The following is a 17,312-nucleotide window of genomic DNA, read 5'->3' as shown; positions in this document are numbered from 1 at the left end:
TCTGCACTGGAGTCAGTGCTGAACCTAAGAGGGGTCGAAGGGGTTCAGGCAGCACAGAGGTTAGATATGTTGGCAGTAATCCAATGGGGAGCACTTGCAGATCCTTAGGGCCAGAAGCTATGCCAGATGTGCAGCATGGTCTACTTAAAGGCCTCGACTTGCTGTGAAGTTGCTGATGGCTCAGGAAACTCAAGGGCACTTCGAGATCATCTAGGGAATCGGCCCCTCAACTGGAGATCTGGATCGAGATAGATTGTTTTGTTGCAAACTGTCTTTAGATTGTGGTAGGATGGGGTCGAGTTCCAATTTGCCTTTTTATGCTTCTGCTTAGATTTCAACTTACTGGAGGACTTCAACCACAAAGACTTTGTGGGAGTAGCCACAGGAAGGGGTCCACACCTTCGACTTGCAGTGGAACTTACATTATGTCTGATTTTTTTCTGTGTTTAACGATGTACAGCTTCGCTTTGTGGTCCTGGAACACCTTCTGGTGCATGTGGGTGCAGTCATAGCTCCTTCGAACCAAGTACTAAAGACACACATCAATTGGGTCTGTGACCGACATCTGTTTTCTGCAGTCACGGCATTGTTTCAGGGGCTTGCTTTTTGCCAATGTGTAGCAGATCTTTATGCAAAGTACTATCCATCATGAGATGGTTAATTTTTTCACAGCTCTATCGTTCCCCGCTCTGAAATACCCAACAAATAGTTGATCGTCCACCTGGAAGTCTCTAGTGCGATTAAGGCAGAACAACACAGCTCTTTTCTGGTCGACTCAGTGAAGCCTCATCTTCTTTGGAGGGGTGAGGCAGAGCAAAGAAGGTAGCAAGGGTGATAGCTTGGCCTACAAGAAATGTTGCCACAACCTTTGGGAGGAAGAGGCACATGTTCTCAGAATTAGTTTGTCTCACTAGAATATTGTGCAGGCACTATGAGTGTTTACAGTTTGCTGACCCTTCTGGTCGATGTTATGGCCACCAAAATGGCTGTTTTTAAGGTGAGTAGGCAGAGAAGACAGTTGTGCAATGGCTCAAAGGGCACGCACATGAGAAATGTTAGGACCATATTAAGATCCTATTGGGGCATAACAAATGGTCTTAAAGGGGGAAACATTTTACGTCTGGGAGGAAACAGGCCATTAGTTTTGTGGACTGCGCAAGTAATGGGTACACATTCACCCTCCACTGGGAACCTAACACCCTATTGTGGCGCTCGATTCTCAAGAGTAGCGAAGCAGAGCAGTCCAAGGTCTATTGAAGGGAGGTGGTGTGGGGTCGAAACCACCACTTGCTGGACCACAATAATAACAACCAATCAACAATAGTCCAGTCTGTGCTTTTCTTTAGAATAGTAACATTATTTTTATTACATACACACACTACTCAATACTACCCAGTTGTAGGAAACCACCCTTTTTGGTATGGTTAGCCCCCACTTTTTGCCTGGTATCAGATGTGGCTTAGACTGTTAGTGCAGTGGGTCCCTGCTAACCAGGTCCCCAGTGCCAGACCTCTTTCCCAAAAACTGCACAGCTGTTCTGCACTGTAAAAGCTAGTAAATGGTACTACTGGTACCTAGGGCCTGCGTTACTAAGGAAGGTCCTTCAGGGTTGCAGAACCAGTTGTGCCACCCCTAGGGACCCTTCACCAAACTCACACAGTAGTGCCATTGCAGACTGTGCGCTGATGCAGGCTAAATTGAAAACACGATCTGTCACCCACCCGTGTGCCAGGTCTCCTATCACTGCATGTGCCAGGTGTACGTCACCCCTAAAGCAGGGTGAATCAGGGCACATGGGAGGGCATATATGCACAAGAAGGTATGCCCCTACTATGGCTCTGTCAATTCTGAGACTTAGTAAGTGTTCGGGGAAGCCGTTTTAAATGCATGTGCTGGATACTGGTCATTACAAGTTCCCCCTGCTGCATAATGGCTTTTCTGAACCCTGGATATTTGGTATCAAATATCTCAGAATAATAAACCTTCAGTCAATCAAGCAATGTATTTATTAATAAATGCACACAAGGCACCTTATAGGTGCCCCCTGAAAATCTACCAGCTACTAGTGTGCTGACTGACTGGCCCTAACTACTTCAGCCACCACAGACATTTCTGGCACCCCCAAGGTGAGAGCCAGCGCTCTTGAGGGCCTGAGACTAAAGCCTGCACTGGGCAGACGTGTTACCACCTCACCCAGGCAGGATGGACATTCCAGGGTGGGGAGCTTTAAAGGCCTAGCCGCTTTTGTAATGCAACCCAGGTCTCTCCAGATGGTGGAGATGACCAACCTCCCCCTGTACTGACCCCACTTTTGGTGACAGCACAGGTGGGAAAATTAGGCAGATTACGAGGTGTGCCCCCTTCATGCCAGTCGCACCCCTAAGGTAGATGAGCTGAAGTGGACACTACTTTTTAAATTCCTCCATCTTGTTCGGAAGGAATTAGGCCACTAAAGATAGGGTTATGCCCACTTCCCAGCAGAAGTGGTCATAGAAAGGGTGTGGTCACCCTAAAGGTGGGAAGCCCATTGGATACTGCATGGCACTCCGTGTAATGCCCTTAAAAGGAGTATTTAGATGGCATCCCTAAACCCTAGAACTCAAAACCTGATGACCTAAGAAGACAAGGACAAAGAAGAGTTGCCCCTCCATTTGATTTGACCCCTAAGAGTCATGACCCAAAAATTCACAGTACACCCCCATTTATGTACAATATAACACAGCCCTACATTGGGGTGTCAGTTGGATCAGGCCACAGTTGTCACATTTCAAGTCTAGAATCACAGCTAACAGTAATACTTCATTCCAGCAGTGACCTTGGTAACCATAATTCATCTGTGCTTTTGACTTGTCAAGCATTGAAATCCTATGCCCACATTATCAGGAAATAAAGCATGGCACCCCCTTCTGCACTTATTATAGGTAATCAGGAATTGTGATAAGGTGCTCAAACCATCATTATTAAAACAATGCAGCCTCTCATAAAATAGGTCAGTGTCAGCATTAACAACCCTTTACATGAAAACATTGTTAATTATGTTTTTGAATAAAGCATTGGTTACACGAATGGTGAAAAATATTTTAAGGAAAGCATTGCTAAACTGCAATGGAGAACACTTTTCAATAAACCATTGTTCAAATTCTTATGAGAACCATCTTTCAATAAAGCATTTTCCAATATCCACCATGTCTCTGAGTCTTCTTTCACAACTTTTAGGCCACCGAGCATGCAGCCATAAACTCAACTCTTAGATATTCCTATACTCCCAGCTTTAAAGCACCTGCTCCAGCCTTGGGAGTGCTTGGAAACTTGAGCAAAGCTTAGGGTGGTCCTCTTCTCCTTGACCCTATTAACTTAGGGGGGTCAACTTTAAGAAACAGAGCCCCCTTGGGGGGGGGGGGGGGGGAGGAAGACGCTCCTGAAACTCCACCACTCTTTCCCTCATTGGTGGTGGCCCCGCAGTCCTAGGGCCACCAAAAGCAGCAGAAATGGCATAGTCAATTACAAGCCCTGCAGGTCATTATGGGGCACTCCCTCGGGAGCGTGAATATTAATGGGTGGCTCCACCTGCTTGTTTGTTGCTGCTGCCTGGCAATCCTTATTCTTTTTTTCTATCTTCGCAGTGCCTGGTTGCACCTGGGCACCCAACTTTTTCCCAGTGCTGGTGGTAGTTCAGGAAGCCCTCCACTGGTTGCCCCTGCCTGCTGCCCGCACGACCAGCACTCCAGCTTGCAGCCATGGCAGCCCGCAGTTTTTCTTCCATGGCTGCTCCTTTGGGCTGGCGCTGCTTCTCATGGTGGCCACCCACTACCCCAGACATGAGAAGTGGGTGGGCTGGTCCACCAGTAGCAGGGGATAAAAGGGGTTGCAGCTACGCTCCCCCTACAGCTGCCTAGGGCCAGGGCCCAGAGTGGCGTCTCAGACCCTTTGCCCTTTTCACATGGAGGCATAATTGCCCTTTCTCGCCAAGAATTGTGGGTCCCAGGCCTCCTTTTTTCAGGGTCTTGGGGGCGGGGTGATGGCGCACACCCAATGCTTTCTTGGCGGCAGTTGCCAAGAGATGGGGTCCTGGGCCCCAGTGCATAAACTGGACCAGGCCCACTGAGCTCTGGGGAGGGAGCCTCACAGACATCTCCTACCAGGATAAAGACAGGCCTTGTGGCAACACAGGGGCCGTGGCCCACCCCGAGGGCATTTCCAAATGCTGCAGCAGAGCTCCATGGCCTATGTTATTGTGCTGGTGAGTCAAAGGTCAAAAACGTCCCCTGCACATTCCTTAGGCCCAGTTGGCCCGCTTTGCATGCTTTTCAGCTCATTTTGCACCTGGTGGTGAACCCTAGCCACCTGGTGAACTTTCCTCAATCTTCCTGGCCTCTGAAGTAGCAAACTTTGCAGGGAACTGATCCCACAAGCGCCCAGTGCCAGCTTTTATGACCTTTCTCCTCCAATGCTTCTCCTCCTTGGTGAGGAAGTCCAGTTCTTCCACCCTAACTAGTCCTTAGTGGGTGTAAGGGGACCAGCTTTCCTAGTTTTGGGAAAGCCCCACCGGTCCTGGGCATAATTGTAGTCAGAGTCCCTATTCCAGATGGCATCAGCAGGTTTCTCATTCCAGATGTCCACAGCTACTGCCTCCAGTCCCAGTGTCCATCAGAAAAACACAACGATAGGTGGCACAGGCTTAGTAGGTAGAGGAAATACAGGAGGCGAAGGTGGCAATGGAGGTGGAGGAGAAAGATTTGACTGTTCATGTAATAATCCTCCTCTTTTTAAGCTTTCAGGCCCACACTTCAAAAATAGTCCAGATACTTCAACTGTCAACACGACATTGAGACAATTCTCAATATCAACTACCTTGTGCTGGATGTCAACCTACCGCTTCGACACTGAGCCAGCTCTCAATGCCGAAGAGGTAGTGACAGAACCTATTTTTGATGTTATAGTTCACAGCGCCAACTAGGTGCATCTTTTCTTCCTCTGATCTTTCACTACATCTCCCTTGTGTGAGTCACTGGAAATGGCAGGGAGAGCAGAGGTAGAAGGGACCCTCTCTTTGGCCTTTTCTCACCTGCATTGATCCTCTTGAAGGCCTTGCAACCTTAGCTTTTACTGGTTCTTCACTCCTTCTTGACTTGTTCTTATATAATTTGCAGGAGCCTGGACTGAAAGACTCAGGCAGGCACACAATACAGATTGTATGAGAGTCTGTTTGAGCTTGTGTTCTTCTACATATGTAACACAGCACAAAAAGATCTAACTTTTTTTTTTTTTTAAGGAAAACATATTTTTTGTCAGAAAACAGAAAAAAGCACTGCCTTCATTAATGACCGTGTGTAAAAAAATTATATCAGGTTTGAAAAGACTCTCAAGGAAAAAACCCTTTAAAAAAAGTCACTTACTTCTCCAGAATCTGGTCAGCAGAAGCTGAAACAACTGTCTCACCCGCCACCCACAGGGGCATGCTTGGATAATGGCAGTATGCTATTCCCTGAAAAGGGGCAATACAGTTTTACCCATCTTTTAACCTACCTCACCCCCCATTTTCTCTCATCCCTCCATTGAAAGAAGGTTTGTTAGTGTTTTCGTGTCACTAGGGTAATTTTAGTGACTCTTCCCCTTTTAAAAATGTAAATGTCAGAATACTGGCCAAAATAGCCTTTTGTAGGCTTGTATTTTAATTATCTGTTTTTCAAATTAATGTGTATACATTTTGTTTGTATCTATACTAAAAGTACTACGTGCTCCAGGGCGCCGGTGGAACAATTCAATGCTTAGGAGTGTAATGAAAATCCCCAGGAGGAGAAGGACACTGGATTAATTTCAGATTCAGCTGCTGTCAACCTGAGATTCAAGTTAGCCTTTAAGATGTTTCAGTCTCATAGCTTGCTCATTCGTGATTTTGCAAGTGCATTGGGTGAGCAGTCTCTTGCTGACTCACTAAAACATCAGAGAAACCGACAAAATAGTCGCAAATGCGATAGTGAAAAATGTGGCTATAAATATCACTGTTCTAAGGACGCCTGAAAGTCTTATATTTATGGATTAAAATCTTTGAACGCCATGACTGTAAAATCAAGTTTTACAGCTCTAAATAGTTAACCTAAGAACAACAGCTTCCCTGTCTGGGGTAGATGTAGCAGTTTTGTTTTTTTAGCGAGGGAAGGAGGGAGGAATACTATCCCTAGCAGCGGAGCTTGTTGACATTAAAGAGAATTCTATGTTTTGCTTGGAAAAGGCCTGGGGAAACACATGCAAGAGGTAGATTTTCTCAACTGCCTTTAAATTAAGATCAGAACGGTCACCCTCCGAGCTAATGACTAACTGCCAAAAACCAATGCAAGGGCAGAACAAACGGCAGGCACGGTTACACTGCATATTCCAGGCCCAGAAAGGATGGTCGGAAAAGGTTAGTAATCCTCCTGTGACTGAGGAGGCTCTGGAAGCATGGATCAAACCCTCTCATTTTCTACTAATCAGTTTGTCCAATCAAGTGTCGTCCAAGAGAGCATGGATTGTCAGCCGTCTCTATCAAAGTTGTTATAAGGGGCATCACAGCCTATTTTTAGGAAAGCTCTTTAAGCACAAAAATCTTCGCAGTCCACTGTGTTGGGCACCGTGCTCAGACGTGCTTCTAGGATATGAAATAACAGTATGCAACTGATAAAATGTCTTGTTTAAATTAAAGATTGGGGAGGGGGCACAGACAGCAGGGTAATGGTCTAGACGTGCATGCCGCTCAGTGCCTGCTATAAAGCTCATACAAGGTTTCACATGGCCCTTGGAATGGCAGGAAACGTCTGAGAAGCCTGCTGGTACCCAAAGATAGCAGATTCCATGCAGCGCGAAACAGAGCTGATACCGCAAGCAGATGCCACATTGGCCAGAACCTAGCTGCACCCGGAGCGTGCATCCTTAATGCCCGTGGGACATGGAAGCTCCAGAGGTGAAGGAGAACAAGTAGGACTCTGGACGGTGCTGAGGCAGGCCGCTCCGCAGCACCAAATGCTGTACCAAACGACATGGGAGCATGAGGCACAAAGAAATAGAAGAGAAAGCATAAGAACATTTTTCTACTGTCATTAGATAATGGATAAGCGTCTGGAATAGTTTTCTGGACATATAGGGAGGGTGTCCAACAGAAACTGGGGCTAGGACCAAGCTCCATAAATTGCTCAATGGCAAATTACTGAAAGCCCAAAGCAATCATCACAATTATTAGGATTATGTCAAAGTCAATCCGAATAGAAAGAGGAACTAGAGAAGGCTGCAAACCCTCACCACTGTTATTTGCTCTTACGCTTGCCAACCATCAGGAATAGAGGGGATATCAAAGGAGTAACGATTGGTATGGGCACTTTTAAACTTACAATGTTCGGCAACTATGTCATGCCCTGCTTCACAGACCCCTTGATGTCTGTACTTCAGGTATTAGAAGAGGTGTAGATGTTTCAAGCTTTCCACCTTTACATTTAACATAACTAACTTAGAATATATCCGTCACCATTGTGATGGAGTAACACATCCACGGAGTTCTAAATCAGGCCCCAAGCCTGAGCGACTTTTACTGCACCCTCTAACGAACCAGATGGAAACCCTGCAATATCTTATGCATCCCTCATGGGCCTCGGACCTTATACAATAGTTAGGGGATTTTCATGGGTTGCACCACTGCCCAAGTAGTGGCCTTAAATGACCCCAAACTAAGTAGCCATATGAAATGGGGCTTTCAAAGATGGTACACAAACCAATTCTCCTGGCTGGGGTAAACCGCAGTGATAAAAAAATTAGCATCCTTCCCCCAGATCCTCTATCTGTTTCAGATGATAGCACTACAAATCCCTCAGCCAATAATCAAGCAATTCTAAAGCCTGCTAAACTACATAAATCAGTGACACAAGGGTGACAGGCAGTCCCATACAGTATCTTATTTTCAGGCACCCACATGAAATTCCTAGAAGAGTGGGGAAGAAAAGACGACTAAACAATAGTGCTTTATAGACCAACTTATAGCAGGTAAATCTCTATGGCAGGTCCATGGTTATGGAAATCACAGCTAAAGTTTATACTCTTATCCCATCACCAGAGTTACTCTAGTGATTTGGGATAAGGTTGCCTTAAGAATGGGTTTTACATTTTTTCCCTCACTATTCACATCCATCTCTTTTAACAGAGATTTTGCATCAGCATTAACACCCTTGCATTTTAATATATGGCAAGAAAAGAAATGCTTTATGGTCGACTTCTTCTTAAACTAACAATTTATTCTGTTGGAAGATCTTGGGGCAACTGGTTTGCTGGAGATGGGAATATTTGCATATACCCAACTCAGTCACTGGGTTCTCCACTCTATTTGCATTTACCAAAATCAGCCACGGGTTCTCCACTCATCCATGAAAGAGGAGGTATTAATATTACTTATGGGCCTAGGAAAGTGGCTAAGATGGACCTCACGACAAGGCTCTGATATTCATCCATTACCGGTACCCTACGGACACCCCCCCCTCCATAAGATGATAAAAAATACAGGCAAAACGATGAAAAAAGAAACCAGCCATGACATGGTCTACAGAGAACTGGGGAAACTATACAACAGGGTCTGTGAATTTGCATCGGTGAGAAAACTAGAAACAGTACAAGATCTTGACCTACTGGCATAGAAACTCTGAAAAGATTGGGACATAGAACACATCAAAGAGGGATACTTGTTTGAGGGGCTGGGGTACAGCTGGCAACTTATTACATCTTTTGTGCCACTGCCCAAAGTTGGGCAAATATTGGGACAAGATACTCAAGGAGCTTGACAGAACATTTGGAGCTTGGATCCCTAGAGATCAGAGTGTCATACTGTTGGACAGACCATTCTCTTTTTAGAGATCATCGAAGACATTCAGGGCAAAACAACTGGCTAAGGCTTTGGTATCTGTGAAACAGTAATGTGAGGGGAAGCTAGACGAACTGTTTTCTTCCTGGATAGCTAAAATTTGGGACACGTTTGCCTCGGAAAAGATAGCTTTAGCATTAGAACACAATCTGAAACCCTACGAAGCAAAAAAGTGGGATAAGGTGTGGTCTCTGCCCCATTATTGGCCCATTCTAGTTCATAGCGAAATTAGATCACATTACTGATCAAAACTGCTGAAATCACTTTTGCCAGGCCAGACCGGTGTATGCGATTTGCGCAAAACACATGAGGTCATGCCATGTTCATGAGTCTCCAGACACCCCATTTTTGTCTTGTTTCATGGCAGTGAGACACACCCATAGGTTAGGTGACTCCTGCTTAAGGGTAAGTGCAAACTGTGAGTCACTGCTCTAAATTTCAAGCTTGACTAACTCAAGTTTTCGTCTTTCTGAAGTTGGACAAACAAGACCACCGAGCCGTGCCTAATCTTTATAGATTACCTTTGAAGCAAGATTACAGCTGTAAGAAGGTCCACACCTGCAGGGTCCGTGCTATACCATGTCCAACATGAGCCTAGAATTTTTTTTTTTTCTCATTCTAGAGAAAATACATAATATTGGATCTCGTGGCTAAGCTGGAACTTCGAGAAATAGGTGCCTGGTAAGGCTTGCCCTTTAGACAGAGCAGCACATAACCACAGGCCTTGTTGGCAGCAAGTTATTTCTACTAGTGATTACAGTACTGGCCAACAACAATGTAGAAGATGGTTGTGCTCAAGGTTTCTCGGGCTCAAATAAGTGGCTGGCTCTGCAGTTACATGGCACTTAAAAGTGCAAGCCCTTTGTACACTTTGCTGGAAATATGTGGTGCACACTTTTGAACTTAACAAATCGGCAGGTTTTTGGTTTTAAATGTGCCCAATGTTGTATGTTCCTATACACACTTTATTTAAACTGTTTTTTTTGTTTTTTACTATTTATGTGTTGTTGGTGTAAGGTAATCCATTTCTCAGAGTCAACCTTAAGAAAGGTGGTAGAGTAGTACGATGAGCAACGGTGTGAGTTGTTTAGCCTTTCCTTTTTTTTTGTGTTTTCGCTACAGAAATTATCATGGATAACGTCTTTAAGGGAAAGAAGAAGCATAGGGAGAACAGTACTCTGTGAAAAAAGGAAAGTGCAGTGAAAACATTCCATGTTAAATAAAGCATTTTTTTTTAACAGAGCAACCTATATCGGTGAAAAAAATATACAGCATCATTTTCACAACCCACAACATATCTTTCACTTTCAACAGTCTCTTCTACACCAAATGCTCGGATACCTACCATCCTGTGCCATTTCTCTCTCCTCCTGGTCATCCAAATTGAGGAGCTGCTCTCGTTCAACTTCTTCATCGTTGATTTCTTTTCTGGAGTTTTGGTTTGCTGGTTCCTCTGGTCTAGGATCCTCGTCCTCTACCGCTTCTAGTTTGTCCTCTTCCTCATTGGGTCCCACATGATTACCGGGCTGAGCCTGAAAGGGGTTGATATCCTGTGAAGGCTTGGTTGGCTGTGAAGGGGGAGCCTGTGCTTCAGGCGCCCCATGGTTCAGCAAACTGCCTAAGTTGAAATCACCCAAGGAGTGAGAATTCTTCTGGTCACCTGAAAAACACCACTGCAAATCAAACACCATCTAAAATAACATTATCTAAACAATGTAATGGGTCTCTACTTGCGACAAATACATTATGCAAGCCACAGAGGGTGGGGAGATGGGGCACATTGTGCACGGGATCAAACAAACCCAGATTTACACACTAACTCCTACTATCCGAGAAAGATTCTACTGTGAGCTTCAATCTTGGAAATTCTCCATGTTAATAAACAGCCCCACTTGTAGTCAGCTAGAATGACTTGCATTCCATAACTATTTCTACTTCATCAAATTGATTTGCATTTAGAAAATATTGACTGTACACCAGACGAGTGGCTTTGCCCCTTCACTCAGAGTTGGTTGATCAGACACGGGTTATTAAAAATGCTTTTAAGTGAACTTTCTAAACGTGTAATTTCTGTCTAACTTGGTATGTGATGCATTAGATCGATTCATTAAGTATTTCACTATTTACCTCCTGTAAAACTAGAAGGCAAATATATAAACCCAACCACCCACAAAATCAAAAGTACTATAATTAAGAACAACTCAAAAACTACCATGCATTTGTTTTCTCAAATACATATGGACCTACTTTGTTCAGCGTTTTAGGGCTTTCAGACAGATCAGAAAGACAAGCGATTTTGATTTTAGACATGGCCCTAGAGGTTCAAACACATAGTACATCTTTCAGTTACTAATGCAGTAAATCTTCACTCTTACACATGTAGTGTTATCGCTCTCCTAGGGTCAACCGCTGGTTTTCTATAATTTATTTTCAGTTTTTGCCTGCACTACTTATGCTGAAGAGATTTGGGCTTAATTAAACATTTTAAGAGCCCTTACTTTTACACCCAATCATATTGTGACCGCTTTATTATGCGTTATCTAAAAAAGTAAACTGCCAGTCTATTGTTTTGCTTTCACCAAAGTCTGGCTAGTTTTCCGAGGTGAATCAAGAGCGTTTGAGGCAATTTTGGAAGTATTGCTTCTGTCATTGAAAACGCAAGCACTGGGTAGTACTGCGAGCTTAATGCATTGCCATGTACATATTCTTTAGAAATTGGCATTCAGGCAGTGGCAGGGTTCAACAAGTCAAGGTTTAAGACTGTGGAGCGGGCAGAAAAAGCAATTCCTTCCGTGCATGCATCTCGCTCAGAAATTACATTTAGTGTCCAATCAGTGTTTTCTTTAAAAAGGACATACTTGTTATTAATCCAACAATGCTTATTAACTTAAAGAATTTCTCTGACATTAAAATAAAGGTCCGAATTATGAGCGTTTAGCAATATTCGTAATTCAAATCCCTGCAGGTATTGGAAATCCGAGTTTTAAGGTAAACCTTGCACCTTCAGTTTTTTTTCCCCTTGTTGATGTCAGCAAGTCAAATCTGCGGAAATTCATCATGGAAAAATGTGCTTTTGGTTCGCATGTAAAATGGCCGAAGACTGTATTGCCAATGTGCTGCCACACAGCCGTGCTCATGGTGGCCAGTTGTTTAATGGAGACACGTTTTGCAGTATGAGCGCTCCAGGTACTTGTGTTGCGCCTGCTGCTGATGATCACAGAGCACAGCTTTGCTGGTCTTCTAGTGGGTCTAGATGATGGCCTCGAGCGTGTCAAAGAGTCACTATGGTTTCTGCAGCTTAGGGTTGTCAGATAGGAGTGCTTGCGCTCAGCTAGTAGCTTGGAGAAACAGGATTCCCAATGGTGATGGGCCACCATTTGGTATGTTACTAACCGCATTACATACACACCTGTCTTGCACCTACAGAAGATGCAATTTGGTAGTCTCCATGCTACAGGGCATGCACAAGCTCACAGGTGATGGGCATCCTCATGGGATGCTGCTGGCAGGCAAACATTAGCCTCTCACTTACAAGGTTACTTGTGAAAGCAAACTGCTCAAATGAATCTGCTTCAGTTCGAGCAGTGCAGTGGGGTATAGGCTCGGGCCATGGTCTAGCATAGCAGTGCTGTGTATCTCTTAGCAGTAAGAGCACAAATGATTTGGGACTCTGCTACTACGAGACAGGTTAAAAGTGCACAAGGCAGTCAACCTCCTTTTCAGCAGGACACAGCAACATAGATCTTTTCCACACTTCTAGAGGCTTAAACTTTTTGCTGTAAAAGGAAAGCCTCAATGGGGGAAAGATGATTTTTGCCGTTAATATATGGGGCAACCCACTAACATACGATCAGAACCAATCAGCATGGTACAGTTAGCATAGAAACAGTCCACACAGTTTATAACATGGAAAGGATCATCACAGAGGAAACTCCGCTACGAGACCGACAAACTAAAAGACGATCGGACACTCGTTGGTTTAAAAAAAAAAAAGGGACTGTATTGGAATCTCTTAAAAAAATGTTTGGGAAGAAAGGGCCATTAAATCCTTTATACAACTAAAAACAGTATACACCATATGTGACTCCGAGTACTTCAAAATTCAACCACATAAGACAGAACGAGGAAGCACAAGGAATAGCTGAGACACATGCAGGATATATCCCCATTAGAAAACGGACACCTGACTGAACTCCTAGTAAAATGCCATACTACAAGTCAGTAGGACATTGACAAATAAGTCACCAGACGAACTAACCAGTGCTTAATTTGTGCGTGTTGTTTCCGGTGCGGAGAACCAGCACTTATTTTTGAGGGCCTGCACTTATTTTTCTGCCTCGAGTATTTATTGCGAACAAAAGACAGTAATGGGAAAGATGGAGGAAGAGAAAAACGAAAAAGCGTCACAAAGGGAGAAAGCAGAAAGCTGCAAGAATGAGCTGAAGAGTCTGGGAGTGACTGTAAATGGATTAAAGAGACCCAAGATGGCTTCAGGTTTTCGCTGCCTCAGTATTCCGTATTCACACTTTTAATTGCAGCAGCCGCGTATTTAAGAGGAGGGCTTTGGGCACTGGCACGTTTTTATTTACAAATAAAGCACTGGAACTAACACAAGTAAAACATAGGAGGAAAAAAAAAAAAAATCATACAGCTGGAAGATCAGAATGGGAAGTCATGTTGGCATCTTGCCGAATGGTAAATAAGGCACAATTTAGATGGATCGAGCTGACACTTCTGTATAGTGTATACTATCCTAGAGTACCTCTACAAAAACAAATGCTATGCCCAGTCAAACCTTTGACTAAGGGGCTTAAAAAAAAACAGAACCGTTTATTCATATAAGGTAGGAATGCCACGATGTCGCAAAATATTGAGCAAGTATCAGAAAACAACTAAACTAAAATATCGAAAATCACACTGAATGAAAAGCCACCCAAATCATGTTACTGGGAATATCAGGTAATAGCCCATTACAGAAATACAAAAACGAATATATAATGAAGTGTTAACAGTGGTCAAACAGAATACAGCGAGATTCTGGGAAGAACATCAATGCCAAGGATGTAATCGCAGATGTCATCAGTGATGTCATAAATGATGTCAGAGAACATGTCATGAGTAATGTCATATGTGAAGTTATAAGCAGTGCTTGGCGGGGACGAAAGGTATAGTTAGCGCTGCTAGCTATAACTGGTGAATTCCAGTGGTTTTGCTTTTAATTCAAAACGTTAATGTCACTGACAAATTCACCTAACTATAACGTCACCTTAACCTTTGTTTTTTCCAGTGAATTTTTTACGCCTTTTTAAAAGTAATTACTTAACTACAGTACCATGCGTAAATGCAACCTCCCACTGCGTATGGCCTTTTGTCATGAGTGGCAGGGTGGGAGGTGGGGGCTGGGTAACTGCAGGGCTTTCAGCCAGGCCCTGCAGCCAACACCCCCCTTAGAGTCTAACCATTGCTGTACACAGCCTTTGCCTCTGCGCAGTAGAAATTGACCATTGGGGCTCCTTCCTCCAGCGCCGTTTCCTTTTTTTAAAATGTTTTATTAAAGGAGAGTGGTCCGTGTGCCTCTCCAGCCTTGTTATGCCCTGGGGACTCCATTCCCAGGGCCACTTTTATTCCCATCTCCATAAGCCTGGCATGCTTGTTTGGGGGAGAGGAGAACGTGCTCTCCCGCTCCCCTGGATGAGATTGACACCAGGGACCCGATGCCCCAGGGCGGGTGGGCTTGTTTGGGGACAGGGGCACATGGCCCCCTCCCCCTCACAAGACTGATATTGGGATTGGGTTCCCTAACCCCCGCCCAATTTTATTTTGGGGGGTGAGCTACGTGCCCCTCCCCCACAGCCAATTTTGTCCATGGGGAACTCATCCCCCAGGGTCCGGTGTGCTTGTTTGGGAAGGGGGTGGGGCACATAGCCACCGCCCTGGGCAGATTTAGGGCCCAGGAGACCCTATACCCTGTGCCAGCTGAAATTTGTTATGAGGGTGACATGTGCCCGGCCCCCACCTTGATGGGCTGATTTCGGCCCTGGGGCCCAGTGACATTAATAGGGGAGGGGGGGCCCACACTCGCCCTACCCCCTCAGTTTTCGGCTCTGGGGCGGGATCCCATTCCCAAAGGCCTGACAGTATGGTCAAGCAGGAAGGGGCAGATAGCCCCCATTCCCTGGGCTGATTTTGGCCCCCAGGGGCTCCATGCCCCATCTGAACAAATGATGGCTGCCCACCCAGGCACACATTTCCTCAATTGGAAAAGCTGGGAAGCCCCCAGTGGCCCCAGATAGCTCAGCGCATCCAGAGAGACTGAATTGCTTCTAATATTGCTCCCTGAAGGCAATAGTAATATTTAGATCGGTTTCTGAAACACATCTAAAGTCCGCAACCAGACGGTGGATGCATTTTTGAAGCACCCACTAGCTAAGAGTGGAACTTGGTATTTGCTCTAGTTTGGCGGGAGGTTTAAATATGCTCTCGCCAAGTGAAAGCAAACACCTCATTACAGAGCTGCTGAGCCGGCTCAGTGGAAGGGCTTCCCATGGATTTTTCAGGCTCAGGGAGGGGGGCACTTAGTCCCCTCCCCATTTTGGGGATTTCAGGCTTGGGACCACGTGGTCTGCCTCCCTGTAAAAATGTATGTTGGCCCCGGGGGGAAGGACCCCCCCCACCCCCATAATTATTAAGATCAGCCCCGCCGTGGGCTCCACACGGCCTCGAATGGCTTGGGGAGGGGGGTTGCAGATCCCCATAAAAACTGTTTTTGGCCCCAGGGGTAGGCTACCCGGGGATTATTATAATAAATAGATGCGGTCCAGCTGCAATTTAGTTTGTTCCATCCCACGAATCTTGCAGGATTGCAGCGTCCCGCCACCCTTCCCCCTTTGTTTTTTAGGGGCTGGGGAAGTAGAACTTGTGCTCCTGCTATGCACAGTCTTTTCCACAATAATTTGACTGCAAATATTACCTTGATATTATCAATGATGTCGTCAAAGATGTCATGAGCGCTGCAATATGTGGGGTAATTAGTAGTGCATGGCGAGGGCACAAGTTATTGTTACTTGAAATAATGCAGCACCCCCTCCGCAGCTTTATACAATTAAAGTGCCAGAGAGGTGATGGACCACAAGGTGCACAGACAGTGTGCTGTGCAGAACCAGGAAGGTGGGGGTCCCAGGGGTTTTAATGAGCACCTCATGTAACCCTCTCCTTTATACATTACAAATACACTCTGGACTTGGCCTATCAGAGAGCAATATAATCAAGAAGCACAGGAGACAGTTTAAAAAAAAATGTAATTCTCATCAAAATCAGCGGATCCAGCCACAGTCCTAGTTTCCATAGGAAGGCGTTTTATGTTTTGCCAATAACCTTGGTGTCACTTCACAAATCTTTATGATATTTCAAAACTAATACAACAGTCAACAGTCGGTTCAGCTGATGTCTTGAAAGTTTAGAGGTGATCCATCGCAGGTGTGAGAAAAAGGGAGAGGGGGAATCCCAAAACACGTTTCCCCCATGCATTCTTCCATAGGGCCTTTGAATACAACTGCAGCCTGATCCCCTGTAAGGAGTTACACCAAATGTGGCAGAAAGCTAGATCTTGATCCAGAAAGAGTGCTTTTTTGTGATTGGGTGTAAATCTATCTAGTAGTTTTTAAGATATAAAGACTATATAATATAGATATCGCACAACTTGGATTCTCCGTGGATCTAACTGCCTTAGTGTTGATATCTGATTGTCTGCCAACACTTAAACTAGAAAGTGTTTGCAGCCTTTTTGGGACTCTGCTTCACTTCCCCGCCAAAATAAATAAATAAAAAGAAGAAAAGAAAAATGCAAGGTAGGAATACCACGAGCCCCCCTAGGCACCCATCCAACCCCACCCCCTCCCTGTGGCTGCAAGAATTAAATAATAGGGGGGAGTTGGGTGGATTAGAGAAGGGGCTGGGGAGAAGTGAGGGGGCAGGGAGAGGAGGATGAGGAGGTGGCGTCGGGGGTGTGATGGCATGCTCGGACCCCGGGGCTACTGAGCTGAAAAAGATGAGGGGGCATGCAGAGCAACCTCCCCTCCCCCACCCCCACCAGAGCAGGCTGCTTCTACCTACAGAGGCACCCACTCTCAGGAGGTAAGAGTTTGCTTTTGTTTGACAGGGGTTGTGACAGCTCCCGCCAGGCAAAAGCAAACACTAGCTTCCAGCAAGTAGGATCTTTAAAACATGCTCCCGCTTGCTGGAAGCTGAGATTTAATCTCTTTCGTGACCGCAAACATGCAGGCAGGGGAAAGAGATGAAAATATTGCTCCCGCACACAGGGAGCTGCTTTTCTAATAGCTCCCTCCATGCAGGAACAAAGTCTGCTCCCGCTGTATGTGGGGGAGTCAGCTGGGACCGCGGGGGTCTTGAGGCTTCCCTGCGGTCCCAGTGATAA

The 17,312-nt window shown here is 45.2% G+C and overlaps 1 protein-coding gene across 5 annotated transcripts in view; it reads right to left on the bottom strand.

The window, feature by feature from the left end:
* Positions 1–17,312, bottom strand: part of GOLM1 (golgi membrane protein 1) — a 271,355-nt gene that overhangs the window by 18,186 nt on the left and 235,857 nt on the right. For all 5 annotated transcript variants that reach the window (XM_069229402.1, XM_069229426.1, XM_069229418.1 and 2 more), the window contains one exon: positions 10,224–10,538. In XM_069229402.1, the coding sequence (XP_069085503.1) occupies positions 10,224–10,538 (315 nt within the window). The remainder of the gene's footprint in view (positions 1–10,223; positions 10,539–17,312) is intronic.

Source organism: Pleurodeles waltl, chromosome 1_1 (genome assembly GCF_031143425.1).
Source record: "Pleurodeles waltl isolate 20211129_DDA chromosome 1_1, aPleWal1.hap1.20221129, whole genome shotgun sequence".
NCBI lineage: Eukaryota > Metazoa > Chordata > Amphibia > Caudata > Salamandridae > Pleurodeles > Pleurodeles waltl.
The sequence above is the reverse complement of the archived record's forward strand: the minus strand, read 5'-3'. Positions and strand labels throughout refer to the sequence as shown.